Source organism: Erythrolamprus reginae, chromosome 11 (assembly GCF_031021105.1).
Source record: "Erythrolamprus reginae isolate rEryReg1 chromosome 11, rEryReg1.hap1, whole genome shotgun sequence".
Lineage (NCBI taxonomy): Eukaryota > Metazoa > Chordata > Lepidosauria > Squamata > Dipsadidae > Erythrolamprus > Erythrolamprus reginae.
The window spans coordinates 12,157,946-12,177,236 of NC_091960.1; the positions used below are offsets into that span (position 1 = coordinate 12,157,946).

A 19,291-nucleotide genomic window follows, 5' to 3' on the forward strand; every position below is an offset into this window, starting at 1 on the left:
AGAAGGGGGAGAGGGAGATAAGGTCTTCACTCAGTAATAGAAAAACTCCTGAGAAGGAAACAATAAAAAGTTGCTTGCTGCTCATTTTACGTGAACATTTTTAAAGCAAGATTTTCCTCCTTTGGAAATTCAGAATTTCTAAACATTCCTAAGTCCTTGATAAAAAGACAAGGAAGTGACCGGGGAACCAAACTCAAGAAATCTACTGAAACACTGTAACACATCCTACATTTTTCTCTACCTAGAGCAGAATAATTACTCAGATAATGTATTTGACAAAGCCCATGCAGCCACGTTTCATCAGATGACCTTCCTATGTATCTATTGCAGTTCTATTCTGGCCTCCTTTAAAGAAGCTCAGGGCCACAAAGATGGGCACATCCTCTTTTATTCTCACAGTCTGGAGGAGGCAAGGCTCAGAAGCTCAAGGTCATTCATGTAGGCTGAGCTACATGATAAAGGATAAGGATTGGTCCCCATTGTCAAATACAGTGATACCTCGTTTTACAAACCCCTCGTCATACAAACTTTTCGAGATACAAACCCTGGGTTTAAGATTTTTTTTGCCTCTTCTTACAAACTATTTTCACCTTACAAACCCGCCGCCGCTGCTGGGATGCCCCGCCTCCGGACTTCCGTTGCCAGCGAAGCACCCGTTTTTGCACTGCTGGGATTCCCCTGAGGCTCCCCTCCATGGGAAACCCCACCCCTGGACTTCCGTGTTTTTGCGATGCTGCAGGGGAATCCCAGCAGGGGAATCCCAGCAGCACAAAAACGGGTGCTTCGCTGGCAACAGAAGTCCGGAGGTGGGGTTTCCCAGCGAGGGGAGCCTCAGCAAAATTGCAGCATCGCAAAAACACGGAAGTCCTCGAAACCCCACCTCCGGACTTCCATTGCCAGCGAAGTGCCTGTTTTTGCGCTGCTGGGATTCCCCTGCAGCATCACAAAAACGCGGAAGTCTGGAGGTGGTGTTTCCCATGGAGGGGAGCCTCAGGGGAATCCCAGCAGTGCAAAAACGGGTGCTTCGCTGGCAACAGAAGTCCGGAGTTAGGGTTTCCCAGCGAGGGGAGCCTCAGTGAAATCACAGCATCGCAAAAACACAGAGGTCCGGAGGTGGGGTTTCGAGGACTTCAGTGTTTTTGCGATGCTGCAATTTCACTGATGCTCCCTTTGCTGGGACTTCTGTTGCCAGCGAAGCACTTGTTTTTGCGATGCTGGGATTCCCCTGCAGCATCTCAAAAACACAGAAGTCCGGAGGTGGGGTTTCCCATGGAGGGGAGCCTCAGGAGAATCCCAGCAGCACAAAAACGGGCGCTTCGGCTGGCAAAAGGGGTGAATTTTGGGCTTGCAGGCATTAATCACTTTTCCATTGATTCCTATGGGAAACATTGTTTCGTCTTACAAACTTTTCACTTTAAGAACCTCGTCCCGGAACCAATTAAGTTTGTAAGACAAGGTATCATTGTACAGCTTTCTCAACTCTCTGGGCCCAAAATTAACCGTGAGCTGGAAAACAGAAAAGGAAGAAGCCAGCAGAGTTGTATTACTTTCTGCCTCTTGTCTAGGAGAGTCTCTTGTTACTCACCAAAGCAGCCTGAGTCAGGATGGGACTGAAAAGAGATGACCTCACTTCACTCTGACTGTTATCTGCAAAGAGACGTCTCCATTAAAAGTGAAGGCTTTATATAAAGCAATCATCTTTCTAAAGGAATAACTTTTCAAAATATTTTACATACAAAGAAGAGGGGGGGGAAAGCAAATCACAGGACGTTTCAATGGGTTAGGAAATTCTTGACATTTGCATCAGACATATCTCCATGGAGCGGCAGAGTTTGTTTGTTTGTTTGTTTGTTTGTTTGTTTGTTTGTTTGTTTATTAATCAGATTTGTATGCCGCCCCTCTCCGCAGACTCGGGGCGGCTCACAGCAATAATAATACAGTGTAAACAAATCCAATATTTAAATTTAAGTTAATTTAAAACCCCAATTTAAAAACCAATCATACAGACTAACATACCATGCATAAATTTTATAAGCCTAGGGGGAGGGAAAGTCTCAATTCCCCCATGCCTGACGACAGAGGTGGGTTTTAAGGAGCTTACGAAAGGCAAGGAGGGTGGGGGCAACTCTGATATCTGGGGGGGAGTTGGTTCCAAAGGGTCGGGGCCGCCACAGAGAAGGCTCTTCCCCTGGGTCCCGCCAAACGACATTGTTTCATTGACGTGATCCGGAGAAGGCCAACTCTGTGGGGCCTAACTGGTCGCTGGGATTCGTGCGGCAGAAGGCGGTCCCGGAGATATTCTGGTCCAAACCAGATTACCTACGCGCCTTTTCCAACAGGTCTACAAAAACTCTACCTGCAGGAAATGCTACGGATGCACGAAACATTGAGGAACCAGGAACATTATCCAAGTCTGCCATTCTCAGGATCCCTTCGCTATTACTTTTATTTAAAAAACAACAACAATGCCCAATAGTTACAAAGCGGATGAAGACAATGCAATACTTGTTGTCCTCTCGACAAGACTGTTCATTATACACACTTGCTAAGAATTGCTAACAACAATTCACGTCTCCCAACTGGGAACTGGAAAGTAGAGGTTGTCCAAGGATAATATCCCCCTCTGTGCCTACAGCCATGTTTACAAACTTCCAAATGAAAACTTCTTCCCATCTATTGCCGCCATCCCTGTGCCTAATGCAACTTTTATTCCCACAAGAGAACTCAGACTTTGCCTTGGTCTGATAAAAGCTCTAAATTCATACATTGTGTTAAAGTCACAATGTGGTTGCTTATTTTGGCGTAGCAAGGTGTTAAGAAGTCAGCCACTACACCCAATAAAACATGGTAAGACAAACGGTGACTCAGTATAATGCATGAACCTAGACAGATTTCTGTTCTTCTTTTGCATTTAAGTACCTGAAGATAGCGATGCTTCCTTCTTAGAGTTTTCTTCATCTGGGAGAAATGAGTGGCTAAGCCACCAGAACTCAGTTGAACCGCCAGTAGATGCCAAGCGTTCCTTACGATCCGTGGGCTTCCCGTAGCGAAACCGCTCAATATACCTGCCAAAGGAAAGAAGAGGAAGTTTGGCCAGGAGGCAATCAGTCTGCATTGGTTGCCGATCAATTTCTGGTCACAATTCAAAGTGTTGGTTATGACCTATAAAGCCCTTCATGGCATCGGACCAGAATATCTCCGGGACCGCCTTCTGCCGCACGAATCCCAGCGACCGGTTAGGTCCCACAGAGTTGGCCTTCTCCGGGTCCCGTCGACTAAGCAATGTCGTTTGACGGGGCCCAGGAGAAGAGCCTTCTCTGTGGCGGCCCCGACCCCTTAGGCTTATGGAATTTATACATGGTATGCTTGTATGTATGAGTGGCTCTTTAAATTGGGGTTTTTTAGATTGTCGTTTAATATTAGATTTGTTTACATTGTATTTTTATATTGTTGTTAGCCGCCCCGAGTCTTCGGAGAGGGGCGGCATACAAATCTAATAAATAAATGAATGAATGAATAAATAAATAAATAAATCATCTTCAGGTGGGCCTGAAATCAGGACACTAATGAAAAAGGGTCAATAGAAAATCAACCTAGGCCAATGAGGGCGAATCTATGGCCCAGGTGGCACATGGAGCCATATCTGCTGGCACGCGAGCCGTTGCCCTAGCTCAGCTGCAACATGCATGTGTGTGCCGGCCAGCTCATTTGTGGCTCACACAGAGTCTCTGGGAGGGCATTTTTGGCTTCCAGAGAGCCTCCGGGTGGGATGAGGGAGGGCGTTTTTACCCTCCTCTGGCTCCAGGGAAACTTTGGAGCCTGGATAGGGCAAACCATGACCCTACTGGGCCCACCAGAAGTTGGGAAACAGGCCATTTCTGGCCTCCAAGGGGTGGGGGAAGCTGTTTTCACCCTCTCCAGGCATTGAATTGTGGATGTGGGCAATCGTGCAGGCACAATAGCGCCTACGCACACTCTTTCGGCACCCAAGGAAAAAAGGTTTGCCATCCCTGACCTAGGCCATCATTCAATGTTCATCTACAAAGCCCATTCATGTGTTCCTCAGCTTCACCTGCCATTTCAAAGGTGACTCTTATAACTGGACTCACCTGGCAATAATGGATTCACTGTCTGAGGCAGAATCTGGGAGCTTTTGTGATTCCAGGGTGTTAGCCACGGATGACTGGTGAGCTGGAAGATCCTTTTTTCCTTCTGGAGTCAGGGAGGAAGAACTGCGTTCAGTTGAGGGCCATGACTCATTGAAAGGGCTTGTGGAATTCGATTTAGGGGGCCTTCCCTCCTGGGAGCTGGAATCAGGCAATAAATGAGGGTGCGAAGCACTCAATGCTTCCGGCTCCTCAGAAAGGAAAGAACAATCCCTACGTTGCAAACGAGACGGGCTCAGCACCTAAGAAGTTAAGAAATAAAGAAGACATGATCCCCTTGGCATGGAAATCAGAGATCCAAACTTCAGAGAACACAGCTTCATTCATCCCATGAGACTTTACACATCACAGATTCTAATTGTCAACCAGAGCCTTGTGCTTTAAGACAGTGTTTCCCAACCTTGGCAACTTGAAGATATTTGGACTTCAACTCCCAGAATTCCCCAACTAAGCAATGTCGCCTGGCGGGACCCAGGGGAAGAGCCTTCTCTGTGGCGGCCCCGGCCCTCTGGAACCAACTCCCCCCAGAGATTAGAACTGCCCCCACCCTCCTTACCTTTCGTAAGCTACTTAAAACCCACCTCTGCCGCCAGGCATGGGGGAATTGAGATCCTCTTTCCCCCTAGGCCTTTATAATTCTATGCATGGTATGTCTGTATGTCTGTTTGGTTTTTATATGAATAGATTTTTAATCATCAATACCAAATTACTATTGTACACTGTTTTATTGTCGCTGTTAGCCTCCCCGAGTCTCTGGAGAGGGGCGGCATACAAATCCAATAAATAAATAAATAAATAAATTCTGGGAGTTGAAGTCCAGATATCTTCAAGTTGCCAAGGTTGGGAAACACTGCTTTAAGACATCTACTTTATCTTTACATTTCTGGAAAGAAGGCTTAGAGGACTGACTCAAGATCTTTGTGGCAGAGTTGATTTTAACCTGTTCTCTCAAGGAAAAGGTCAATGATTTGGCTATACCAGTGATAGCAAACCGATGGCACAGGTGGCACGCAGAGCCATATTTGCTGGCACACGAGCTGTTGCCCTAGCTCAGCTCCAACCTGCATGTGTGCGCTGGCCAGCTGATTTTTGGCTCGGACAGAGGTTCTGTGAGGACGTTTTTGGCTTCCAGAGAGCCTCCGTGGGATGGGGGAGGGCATTTTTACCCTCCCCCAGCTTCCAGGAAGCCTTTGGACCCTGGGGAGGATGAAACACAAGCCTACTGGGCCCACCAGAAGTTGGCAAAGAGGCCATTTCCAGCCTGCAGAGGGCCTCCAGGGGGTGGGGGAAGCTGTTTTCACCCTCCCCAGGCCTTGAATTATGAGTGAGTTTACATAAATGGTATTATACACCAGCACAACTTGCACACTTCCAGGGGAAAGAGAAAGGTAATTGTTGGCATGGTTGCCAAAAGAAAGGAATTTTCATGCATATGTTCTGGGAGTGTGTTGAAATTCAGAAATTTTGGAAGGAAGTGCAGAATGAAATAAATAAAATGCTAAATATTAATTGGACAATTACAAAAGAAATAGCGATATTAATTAAACAAAGAGAACTAAGAGATTTTAAAGAAATAAAAACTGCAGCACTGGAAAGCGCTCAAGCGGTAGTGGTATTGGGTTGGAAAGAGTCTATAAAATGGACACTAGAGAACTGGTACTGGTACATGGTGGATCACATTCATTTTGAAATCATGGAAATAAGATTAAACAACTTTGATAAAAATAAATTGGAGAAGCTGATGGCACGATGTTTCGGAGAAATCACATTTACCATCATCAGGCTGAAGTTTTAAGCTTCATGCTGCTGTAAATAAATAAAAATTCCATATTTACAGCAGCACGAAGCTTAAAACTTCAGCCTGATGATGGTGAATGTGATTTCACCGAAACATCGCATAGACACTCAAAATATTACACGGGGCAAAACCCGAACTCAGAACAATCTACATATATATATCTACGAAAACAAAGATACATACATACATACATACATACATACATACATACATACATACATATATATATATATATGTAGATTGTTCTGAGTTCGGGTTTTGCCCTGTGTAATATTTTGAGTGTCTATGCGATGTTTCGGTGAAATCACATTCACCATCATCAGGCTGAAGTTTCCAAGCTTCGTGCTGTTGTAAAATGGATATATATATATATACACACTAATAAATATTTGAACCCCCCGCAATTGGTGGTGGTGGTGATGGTTATTGTCAGTCAGGTGATGGGCACATGCACTGTGCACTGTTTTATGTTTGTTTTATGTAATCTTATCTGCAAAACCAATAAAAATACATTTTAAAAAAAATGAGTGTGGGCACTCGTGCAGGTGCAATAGCATGTGTGCATGCTTTCGGCACCCAAGGAAAAAAAAGGTTCACCTTCATTGGGCTATACCCATCAGTTCTTTCTAACTGCTGCAGGAAAGTGGCTATTCCCTTTCAGCCTTCAGATCAGAGAAAAAAAGGAGAAAACTCTGGATTCCTAATAGCTACATTCCCAATTCTTATCACCCAGTTCCGTAAGGATGATCCAAAAGAACAGTCTGCTTTCAGCTGCTGTTTGCTTTTCCTTAGAGACCACATGGCATGACTTTACCCTCTTCTCACCGTCTGTTGCTTCTTCTGCCTCAACGGCTGGGCCTGGGAGGGATGATAATGGCTTCGGGAACTGGATGCCTCCAAAAAGGGGCTCCCAAGAGTGGAGAATACAGCTAGACTGCGAGTAAACAAGACATGTCAATTAGACAAGTTTCTACATTTACCATTAACCACAACCACGTGGGAGTTTTGAAATCTAGGAGCAAATAGAATAATGTGGACAGGATAATATGGACCTTTTGGTGAGATTGAATTACATACTGTGCAGGTGGAAATGGGTAGAACTGTGGATGTACCAGACAAATGAAATTTACAAAGTCCAGAGTGTTAAAAAAACCCCAAAACATGCATACAAATTAGGCGATTATTATTGTATACTGTCTATGATTGCTGTTAGCCGCCCCGAGTTTTCGGAGAGGAGCGGCATATAAATCCAATAAAACTTGAAACCACACTCACCATGAGTGACTGTGAAAGGGATCTTGGAGTCTTAGTGGATAACCAGCTAAACATGGGCCAGCAATGTGCAGCAGCGGCTAAAAAAAGCCAACACAATCCTAAGCTGCATGAACAGGGGGATACACTCCAAGACCAGAGAGGTAATAATACCACTCTATAATGCCCTGGTCAGACCGCACCTGGAGTATTGCATCCAGTTCTGGTCACCACACTTCAAAAAAGATATAGAGACTCTAGAGAGGGTGCAGAAAAGAGCAACTAAAATGATAAAGGGACTAGAGACCAGGTCATACGAGGAAAGGTTGCTGGAACTGGGCATGGATAGTCTAGTAAAAAGAAGGGCTGGGGTGGACATGATAGCTGTATAAAGGTACTTAAGGGGTTCCCACGGAGAGGAGGGGGACACACTGTTTTCCAGGGCACCAGAGGGCCGGACAAGGAACAACGGTTGGAAACTGACCAAGGAAAGATTCAACCTGGAGATAAGAAAGAATTTCCTGACAGTGAGAGCGATCAACCAGTGGAACGGCCTGCCAGCGGAGGTTGTGGACTCCCCAACTTTGGACACTTTCAAGAGGAGATTGGACTGCCATTTGGCTGGGGTGCTGTAGGATTTCCTGCTCAGGCAGGGGGTTGAACTCGATGACCTGTAAGGTCCCTTTCAACTCTAATAATAAATAAATATATATATTTATATATATATACATATAGAAAACCAGAATATACCAGAAACAAGATGTCTCTATACCTTTCTCTCTAGGATGTGTTATTAAAGAGATGGGGTTTATATATTATTGTTTAGGTTTCTAAGAGCATTCAGATTTCCATTTTTAACCCCTAACTTTTCTTTTCTTTTCTTGTTTCTTTCTTAGTTAACAGGAAAGACACTTAGCTTCTCCCAAGGAGACTAGACAATATTGCCAAAAATAAATGTGTCAATGGAAGCAATCACATCATAGTGTGCCACTCAGTGACAATCTCTGGGAAAACTGAATGAGTGGATCCAAGCACATCTGTGCCCTGCTTTTCATCGGGTTCTGACTGGATTAGATGGATTGTGTGTGAACATCTATAGCTGTAGTTTACACGCTATGGGAAATGAGGCTGCTAGAATAAGGCGATATAATTCAGACTTGTTCCTGTCCTCAGTGCATTTAGCAGTACAGCATACAGAGAAACATAGAAACATAGAAGACTGACGGCAGAAAAAGACCTCATGGTCCATCTAGTCTGCCCTTATACTATTTCCTGTATTTTATCTTACAATGGATCTATATTCATCCCAGGCATGTTTAAATTCAGTTACTGTGGATTTACCAACCACGTCTGCTGGAAGTTTGTTCCAAGGATCTACTACTTTCAGTAAAATAATATTTTCTCACGTTGCTTTTGATCTTTCCCCCAACTAACTTCAGATTGTGTCCCCTTGTTGTGTTCACTTTCCTATTAAAAACACTTCCCTCCTGGACCTTATTTAACCCTTTAACATATTTAAATGTTTCGATCATGTCCCCCCTTTTCCTTCTGTCCTCCAGACTATACAGATTGAGTTCATGAAGTCTTTCCTAATACGTTTTATGCTTACGACCTTCCACCATTCTTGTAGCCCGTCTTTGGACCCGTTCAATTTTGTCAATATCTTTTTGTAGGTGAGGTCTCCAGAACTGAACACAGTATTCCAAATGTGGTCTCACCAGCGCTCTATATAAGGGGATCACAATCTCCCTCTTCCTGCTTGTTATACCTCTAGCTATGCAGCCAAGCATCCTACTTGCTTTTCCTACTGCCCGACCACACTGCTCACCCATTTTGAGACTGTCAGAAATCACTACCCCTAAATCCTTCTCTTCTGAAGTTTTTGCTAACACAGAACTGCCAATGCAATAGTGATCCCTCGATTTTCGCGATCTCGATCTTCGCGAAACGCTATATCGTGTTTTTTCAAAAAATATTAATTAAAAAATACTCCACGGTTTTTTTGCTATACAGTATCGCGGTTTTTCCCACCCGATGACGTCACTCTCTTCCTTTCTCATCTTTCTTTCTCTCTCTCTTTCTCTATCTTGCTTCTTCCTCTCTCACACTCTCTTCCTCCCTCTCTCATCTCTTTCTTTCCTTCTCTCTCTTTCTCTATCTCTCCCCCTCTTGCTCTCGAGCGGCGGGCGGCGGGCAGGCGGGCGAGCGGCGGGCGGGCAGCAGCGAGGAGCCGAAGATCGGGGTTTCCCCTTTGCGTGGGCGGCGGGGAAACCCCGATCTTCGGCTAATCGCTGCTGCCGCGCTGCCGAGCAGATCAGCTGCTGGGCGGCCGAAGAAACCTTCCCTGGGTCTTCCCCGCCGCCCACACAAACTCCACCATCTGCGCATGCGCGGCCATGGAAAAAGGGTGTGCATGCGCAGATGGTGTTTTTACTTCCGCACCACTATATCGCGAAAAATCGATTATCGCGAGGGGTCTTGGAACGTAACCCTCGCGATACTCGAGGGATCACTGTACTCAGATTGAGGATTCCTTTTCCCCAAGTGCATTATTTTACATTTGGAAACATTAAACTGCAGTTTCCATTGCTTTGACCACTTATCTAGTAAAGCTAAATCATTTACCATATTACAGAGAAAGATTTTGAAATGTCTTCCCCATGTTGTTTCCAATATATATATTTTTTTTAACAGCAGGAACCTTAAAATTATATTCCTCTGGTATACTCGGAGTATACGTCAATCTGTGTACAGTAGTTGGATTTACAGAGAGTCATATTATGGTACCACCTCGTTTCTTAGAAGCAGCTAACTGAACTTATTATACCAGTATTTATTCTATTCACCTTTGCCACAGTATTCCAAGACAAAAAATAGGTATCCACTCTTGTACCTAGAATCCATTGCTTTCCACCACAATGTTTGCAGAGAGCTGGTTTAAATCGTGCTGGAAATATATTTGCCTATTCTCCTCATGAAAATGATGTCTGGTTTTCCAAAGCGTGTTCTATGAGCAAACAAACAGAAGAGCATCCAGTAAATAATAAATACTTAGGGCATCAGACAATTTAATTATTTTGCCTAGTCTTGGCTTTTGTAGAGTTTCAATTTCTCTTTGGTTAGGTTTTGGTAATGATGATAAAGAAGATGCTTAATGCAAAGATGCAGTCTTTTGTTCTGCTAAGGACCATCCACTATAGAGGACATTATTTATTTATTTATTTATTTATTATTTGGATTTGTATGCCGCCCCTCTCCGAAGACCCTGGTCAGCCCTGTTCCTGTAGAAACAGGTTTTTCTTGGGGGAAAAGAGGAGGGTTACTGGCTACAAAGCTTCCGTTTTCAATGCTCCCTCCAAACCATCATCTTGTCCCCTAGAGCAGTGATGGCGAATCTTTTTTTCCCCCAGGTACAGAGTGGGCCTTCTCCGGGTCCCGTCAACTAAACAATGTCGTTTGGCGGGGGCCAGGGGAAGAGCCTTCTCTGTGGCGGCCCCATCCCTCTGGAACCAACTCCCCCCGGAGATTAGAATTGCCCCCACCCTCCTCGCCTTTCGTAAGCTCCTTAAAACCCACCTCTGCCGTCAGGCATGGGGGAACTGAGATATTCTTTCCCCCTAGGCCTTTACAATTTATGCATGGTATGTTTGTTTGTTTGTATGTATGTTTGGTTTTACAATAAGGGTTTTTTAGTTGTTTTAGTATTGGATTTACATGCTGTTTTTTATTATTGTTGTTAGCCGCCCCGAGTCTACGGAGAAGGGCGGCATACAAATCCAACAAACAAACAAATAAACAAACAAACAAACAAATAGATAGAGCGTGTCTGCTAATAATAATAATAATAATAATAATAATAATAATAATAATAATAATAATGCACACGCGAGTGCCCACACCCATAATTCAATGCCTGGGGAGGACAAAAACAACTCCCCCACCACCACCACCGAGGCCTCTCAAGGCCAGAAACTATCTGTTTCCCCACTTCTGATGGGCCCAGTAGGCTCGTGTTTTCCCTCCCCAGGCTCGAAAGGCTTTCCAGGAGCTGGTGGAGGGCAAAAACGCCCTTCCCCATCCCTTCAGAGGCTCTCTGGAAGCCCAAAACGCCCTCACAGAGCCTCTGTGGGTGCCTAAAATCAGCTGGCCGGCACACACATGCACGTTGGAGCTGAGCTAGGGCAACGGATGGCGTACCAGCAGATATGGCTCTGTGCCATAGGATCACTATCACTGCTCAACAATGAACATCATTTTTAAAAAATGCTTCTCAGGTCCAATCTCTTAATCTAAAGAATACATAGGAGCAGGTTAAAAGCTAACCTAAATAAATTGTAAAGCACAGATGACAAATTCATATATCAAAGGAAGCCTCAACACAACTGATTAATTTATGGCTTAGCATTATATGTGAACCTGGCAAGATAAACTCTTGCTTAAAATACAAACTTACAATATGTGAAATCAGTAAAAGAAAGTGCCAAGATACAAGTCCTTTGATCATTAGAAATGGGGCACGGTGAGGATGGGAGACTTAAATAAACAGAAACACTCCATGTATAGCAAATTAATAATACTTTCAAAGCCAGCCTTTAAATTATGCCGGCACAAATATCCCAAGGCTACAAATTTGCTAAGCAGCAAATGATGCAGCAGCCTTGTACAAATTAAGGACATTTGATAGGTTTGCCCCATGAGATGCTTCCTAGGAATCTCACCAATGCCGTCCTGAATTCCAATATGCAATTACCCATAGTTGTGTCTGTTTTGTCTTATTGGTTAACAGCTGCTTACTGACTTGAGTATGAGGTCATGACTAAACTTTATTGAATTCACTGTAATTACTGTGTGCCATTCTCAATTGTACCATACCTTGGTGAAAGCACTTAATACATTATGATTTATCGTTCACAGCCTGTAAATATAGGTGGCTGTAAGTAGAATAAATAAACAGAAAATAAACAGAAAATTGGTCTTAGTGCCTGGTCCATAGAGCCACTGAGAATCAGATACAATTTATTTATTTATTTTATTTATTTTATTTATTAGATTTGTATGCCGCCCCTTTCCGTAGAGCAGATACAATCATCAGGGGGTAAAATATACATTTGCTTTCAAGATCCTTACTGTTGTGGTTAGCTCTGGCCCTGCTCCTGCCCCAAGGACTGTGGATGTGGGGGAGACATCCACATGCTGCAGGCCTGTTTTGCCCCCCCCCCCCGGTGGAATCTGCTGATGAAGGCTCCTCTGACCAAGAAGACATGAGTGACAGGGAGGAGAGTGGGGCAGACAGCTCAGAAGGAGATCAATTATCTAGCTCCTCCTTGGATTCGGAACAAGAGTTAATGATACAGCCACGCGATGCATAGGCAACAACAACTGAGAGATTATTATCAAAGAAAATGAGGCCACCTGTGGTTGGGTGGGGCTGTTGTAATTAGTGAGGCTGCTATAAATAGCAGCCTGTGGGTTTGGCCATTGTGGAGGATTATCTGATCATTGTGTTTCATGCCTGCTTTGCTGACTTTGACCTTTTGTGTGCTGATTTTTCCCCGCTTTGAAACTAAACCAGAGTAGAGTGTGTTTCGCTTTGTGAAAGGACTGTGAATTGCCTCACAGCTGCAAGTTAAGTATCACAGAACTGATAAGGGACTTGTACAAATTACCAGCTTCTTTGGAGACGAGTGCTCTTTGCTATCCAAAAAGAGGGTTTAGTTTAAGTGAATTTTCATTATAAAGAACATTGTTTTGAATTTTCAAACGTGTGTGTGTCTGAAATTTGTACCTGTGAATTTTTGGGAGGATTCTACCAGAGAGCCCGACAGAACACTTACAAAATGTCAAATGCTCCCTTCAGAGTTGCCACGACTTAGCCTTTTTTGGCGCCCACCCCTGAGAGCTCTGGAGCTGCACATTGAGTATTCAGCATGCAGGTCAACCACAGGTGTCTAGAGATTGATCCACATTCAAAGGAATTTCCTGGTTAGCTCAACCCATACTTGAAATGCAATGCAGTTCCAAAACTATTGGAATCCCAGCTTGTTCCCATCAGCTGCTTTGCTGCTCAACAGTCTTTCCGGTTCCTAACTTTCCTGGGCTTCCAAGCAAGGAATTCTTTGCAGCCACCTCTTGCGCAGTTGGGAAGGAAATTTCCATGGTGCTATGCCAGCCACCCCCCTCATACGCGGTTGCCAAGGCAACAGTTTTTTGTCCTCCCCCCCCCCCTCCATCTCCTGTGAATGCACCTCATTCACTGACCCTACTATATCCCCGGCACAGTGAACAGCATGATGCAACCAACAGCACAGAATCCTTTGCTCTGGAGAAAAAACTGTACGAGCCCAAGTGATCAAAGGTGGCGTAGTTCCTAGTCCGCCATCCCAATGTGGTTTTCTCTCAGTCTCCTAGAGACTGAAAGACAGTAGTTTTTGACAGAGTAATGCAAGCCACTGCTTTTGCTAGTCACGATCCTTAATATGGCTTAAGAATTAAGAATCAGAGTCAGGGCAGGAAATATTCCCCTCGAGGCTCAGGGGAATAGGCTGTTCTTGCAGAAATGAAATTGTATTGCAAGAATTCGGTGGCGGTGGCATCAATGATACCCAGTTATACATCTCCACCCCATGTCCAGTCAACGAAGCAGTGGAAGTGATGTGCCGGTGCCTGGAGGCTGTTGGGGCCTGGATGGGTGTCAACAAACTCAAACTCAACCCAGACAAGACAGAGTGGCTGTGGGTCTTGCCTCACAAGGACAATTCCATCTGTCCGTCCATCACCCTGGGGGAGGGGAACTATTGACCCCCTCAGAGAGGGTTCACAACTTGGGCGTCCTCCTTGATCCACAGTTCACATTAGAGAAACTACTTTCAGCTGTGGCGAGGGGGGCGTTTGCCCAGGTTCGCCTGGTGCACCAGTTGCGACCCTATTTGGACCGGGACTCACTGCTCACAGTCACTCATGCCCTCATCACCTCGAGGCTCGACTTCTGTAACGCTTTCTACATGGGGCTACCTTTGAAAAGTGTTCGGAAACTTCAGATCGTGCAGAATGCAGCTGCGAGAGCAATCATGGGCTTTCCTAAATATGCCCATGTTACACCAACACTCCGCAGTCTGCATTGGTTGCCGATCAGTTTCCGGTCACAATTCAAAGTGTTGGTTATGACCTATAAAGCCCTTCATGGCACCGGACCAGATTACCTCAGGGACCGCCTTCTGCTGCACGAATCCCAGCGACCAGTTAGGTCCCACAGAGTGGGTCTTCTCCGGGTCCCGTCAAGCAAACAATGTCGTTTGGCGGGACCCAGAGGAAGAGCCTTCTCTGTGGTGGCCCCAGCCCTCTAGAACCAACTCCCCCCCAGAGATTAGAATTGCCCCCACCCTTCTTGCCTTTCGAAAGCTGCTTAAAACCCACCTCTGCCGCCAGGCATGGGGGAACTGAGATACACTTCCCCCTAGGCCTTTGCAATTTTATGCATGGTATGTCTGTATGTATGATTGGTTTTTATATACAGTAGTCCCTCACCTATCGCTGGTGTTACGTTCCAGACCTGGCCGCGATAGGTGAAATCCGCGATGGGGAATTTATCGACTGATAGTACTTATTTAAGTATTTATATTGTAATTGTTTGGTAGGTTTTCATTGTTTTAAGTGTTTATAAACCCTTCCCACACAGTATTTATTTTAAATACAGTATTTAAATACAGTATTTACAATTTTAGATTTTTTTTTTTTAAAAAAACCTGCCGATCGAGTTCGGCGGGCTGTTTAAATCTGCCGATCGACTTCCTCAGGAACCCGCGATGAAGTGAAGCCGCAGTAGGTGAAGCGCGGTATAGCGAGGGACTACTGTAATGGGTTTTTAACTGTTTTTAGTATTGGATTTTGTTATATGTTTTATTGCTGTTGTTAGCCACCCTGAGTCTGTGGAGAGGGGCGGCATACAAATCCAATAAATAATAATAATAATAATAATAATAATAATAATAATAATAATAATATAATAATAATAATGTTCCCTCTAAGCTTCACGGCCACGCAGGAAAGAACAACACTCTCTTTCCGTTCCAATTGCCACACGCCGTTTTCGAACATGAGAGGGACCACTGAGTGACGTGCCAGTAGCTAAACGTGGTTCCCAATTATCCATACATGCTGCATACCCACAGGAAAGCTTAGCTTCTACAATCTCAGCATGGAAGAGAGGAATTCCCTTCCTGATGAAGCTGCCAGCAGGGTCCAGCACTTTCCTACCAAATCTTTATGCACCAATTGTTCCAAGATGGCTTGTCACAGCAGTTGACATTTACTGATTAGGAGGTTGTTTCTTGCATCTGACACACCGGTTCTATCTACAGCAACCCGTGATCCTAGGGGTAGGTAGAGATTGCCTTCTGTTTAGGAAAACAAGTCATGGCTGGAGCAATATCCTTTTAAATATTTCTAAATGTTTTTAAATCTATTTCGATTTGTTATGATGCGCTGTATTTTGTTGTGAGCCGCCCCGAGTCTGCGGAAAGGGGCGGCATACAAATCTAAATAATAAATAATAAATAAATAAATAATAAATATCATTTTTCAACTGTGGCGAGGAGGGCGTTCGCCCAGGTTCGCCTTGTGCACCAGTTGCGACCCTACTTGGACCAGGAGTCACTGCTCACAGTCACTCATGCCCTCATCACCTCGAGGCTCGACTACTGTAACGCTCTCTACATTGGGCTACCTTTGAAAAATGTTCGGAAACTTCAGATCATGCAGAATGCAGCTGCGAGAGCAAACATGGGTTTTCCCAAATATGCCCATGTTACACCAACACTCCGCAGTCTGCATTGGTTGCCGATCAGTTTCCGGTCACAATTCAAAGTGTTGGTTATGACCTATAAAGCCCTTCATGACACCGGAGCAGATTATCTCAGGGACCGCCTTCTGCTGCACGAATCCCAGCGACCAGTTAGGTCCCACAGAGTGGATCTTCTCCGGGTCCCGTCAACTAAACAGTGTCGCTTGGCGGGACCCAGGGGAAGAGCCTTCTCTGTGGCGGCCCCGGCCCTCTGGAACCAACTCCTCCCAGAGATTAGAATTGCCCCCACCCTCCTTGCCTTTCGTAAGCTACTTAAAACCCACCTCTGCCGTCAGGCATGAGGGAATTGAGATCCTCTTTCCCCCTAGGCCTTTACAATTCTATGCATGTTATGTATGTATGTATGTATGTATGTCTGGTTTTTATATTAATGTGTTTTTAATCGTTTTTAGTATTAGATTACTATTGTACACTGTTTTATTATTGCTGTTAGCCGCTCCGAGTCTCCGGAGAGGGGCGGCATACAAATCCAATAAATAGATAGATTATTGATAGATAGATAGATAGATAGATAGATAGATAGATAGATAGATAGATAGATAGATAGATAGATAGATAAAATAAAAATATATATATATATAAATAAATAAATAAATAAATAAATAAATAAATAAATAAATATCGCTCTCATACTGCAGCAATTCTTGGATCCTTTGGACTGATTTGTGCTTCTGAGCCCATAACCACACAGCGTCTTAGAGGAAAAGGGCTGACCAGCAAATGAAATTCAGCGGTGAAAAAAAGTAAGGTTCTAGATTTAGGGAAGAAAAACAAAACACACAGGTACAGTATATGTGGTACATTGCTCAACAGTAATGACTGCGAGAGGGATCTTGGAGTCCTAGTGGACAACCATTTAAATATAAGCCAGCAATGTGCAGCAGCTGCCAAAATAGCCAACACAGTTCTAGGCTGCATTAACAGAGGGATAGAATCAAGTTCACATGAAGTGTTAATACCACTTTATAAGGCCTGGGCAAGGCCACATTTGGAACACTGCATTCAGGTTTGGTCGCCACGATGCAAAAAGGATATTGAGACTTTAGAAAAAGTACAGAGAAGAGCGACAAAGATGATTAGGGGATTGGAGACTAAAACACATGAAGAATGGTTACAGGAACTGGGCATGGCCAGTTTAATGAAAAGAAGAACCAGGGGAGACATGATAGCAGTGTTCCAATATCTCAGGGGTTGCCACAAAGATGAAGGAGTCAACCTATTCTCCAAAGCACCTGAGGGTAGAACAAGAAGCAGTGGGTGAAAACTAAACAAGGAAAGAAGTAACTTAGGACTAAGGAGAAATTTCCTGACAAATCAGTGGAACAGCTTGACTCCAGAAGTTGTGAATGCCCCAACACTGGAAGTTTTTAATCACATGTTGGATAAACATCTGTCTGAAGTAGTGTAGGGTTTCCTGTCTAAGCAAGAGTTGGACTCGAAGACCTCAAAGGTCTCTTCCAACTATGTTGTTGTTGTTATTGTTGTTGTTATTATGTCAGTACAACACATCAAACGAGATCACTATGCTGGATTTCGTGTTTCATCACCAGTCGGGCGCTTCCCAAGCACCTAGGACTGTGTGATGTAGCAGCGAATTATGTTTGTCGATCCCAGTAAAGCGGCCTTTTGCAATTGACAGATGGAGATTTTGTCAATTCTGATGGTTTTCAAATGTCCGCTGAGATCCTTTGGCACTGCGCCCAGCGTGCCAAGTACCACTGGGACCACTTTCACAGGCTTATACCAGAGTCGTTGCAGCTCGATTTTTAGATCTTCGTATTTCACTAATTTCTCTAGCTGCTTCTCCTCAATTCTGCTGTCTCCTGGGATTGCGATGTCGATGATCCATACTTTCTTTTTCTCCACAATCACAATGTCTGGTGTGTTATGCTTCAGAATTCGGTCAGCCTGAAGTCGGAAGTCCCACAGTAGTTTTGCTTGCTCATTTTCGACCACTTTTTCGGGCTTATGATCCCACCAGTTCTTTGCCACTGGTAAATGGTAGTTCCGGCACAAGTTCCAGTGGATCCAGTGTTGTTGTTGTTGTTGTTGTTGTTGTTATTACTATTATTATTATTATTTGCCTTTGTTCTCTTCTTTTTCTCTGCATCTTCAGCAGAAGAGAAGCAAGCTTTAAGCTACTTAATTCAGAATAGAGCTGGAAGGGGCCTTGAAGTCTTCTGAATGTAGTTCAACCCCCTGCTCAAGCAAGAGATCCTATACCATTTCAGACAAGTGGCTGTCCAGTCCCTTCTTGAAAACCTCCAGTGATGAAGCAAACCACAACTTGTAAAGGCAAGCTGTTCCACTGGTTAATTGTCCTCACTATTAGGAAGTTTCTCCTTATTCCTTGTTACATAAAGGCATTGCCTGTTTTTTCCCCACTTAGAGGACAACAGGACACAAATCCTTCTAAGCTCCAAAGTTCTCCTTCTCCTAAAATGCTGTGGAAAAATGCAATTGGGTTTTCAATAGGTTTGCAGTACAATTTTTTAAAAAAACATTTGAATTCAGCAAGATTAACATCCGTGCAGACAGCAGAAATTACAGGATTCCCAAGCTACAAACTCCTTTGAGATCACTCTACAAAACACACACATTTTCTCGCATCTTTCTCCCCACTGCTCCCGTTTCGTGCCAATTCTGGCCACCAGTGGTGTCTGGATCAAATACTGATGAATGAACCAGGCACAAGGGCATCTGCACAGTGCTACTGCACATCAAAGCTGGAGAATAAAAGCAAATACAATATTAAACACAGCGTGAGTGCAGGAATTCCCATAGGCTTTTCAGTGTGAAAAACACTGAGCCGATAAGTATGACACACTCTTTGAAAAACAGGCCATTGTCCTTCCCCCTCCAACTCTTGAAGATGGAAAGGGAAAATCCATCATTTGCACGGGCAATAATGGCATTGCAGTCTGAGGCTTGATGAACTAAGGATGGCAGCCTCGGTTCCTTTCCAAACCTATCATTCATCTTGAATTTCTTGAGAGCTGCCTATTATTTTCACCCAACCGACAGAATTGTAGGAAAATATGGACCTTGTCATGTGTTGCTAAAGAGTTTGGACTGCCTCGGTGTTTTTACGCTGGGTTTCAAAGTGTTGTGATGCAGCCTGAGGCTCCTCAGGGACCGGCTGGAGCTCTGCCGGATCCATGCCCAGAGGAGGAGGACAGTGACCAGGAGGGGGAGGACCAGGCAGACGGGGGAGAG

At 44.3% G+C, this 19,291-nt stretch overlaps 1 protein-coding gene across 1 annotated transcript in view; it reads right to left on the reverse strand.

Annotated features, from left to right (window-relative positions):
* The window catches only part of PROSER3 (proline and serine rich 3), a 40,012-nt gene that overhangs the window by 12,878 nt on the left and 7,843 nt on the right, over positions 1-19,291 (reverse strand). The window contains exons 2-6 of the mRNA XM_070763744.1: positions 10,109-10,222; positions 6,790-6,898; positions 4,110-4,408; positions 2,920-3,065; positions 1,586-1,647 (exon numbers count right to left, since the gene is read on the reverse strand). Coding sequence (XP_070619845.1) covers positions 1,586-1,647; positions 2,920-3,065; positions 4,110-4,408; positions 6,790-6,898; positions 10,109-10,119 — 627 coding nt within the window. The 5' untranslated portion in view covers positions 10,120-10,222. The remainder of the gene's footprint in view (positions 1-1,585; positions 1,648-2,919; positions 3,066-4,109; positions 4,409-6,789; positions 6,899-10,108; positions 10,223-19,291) is intronic.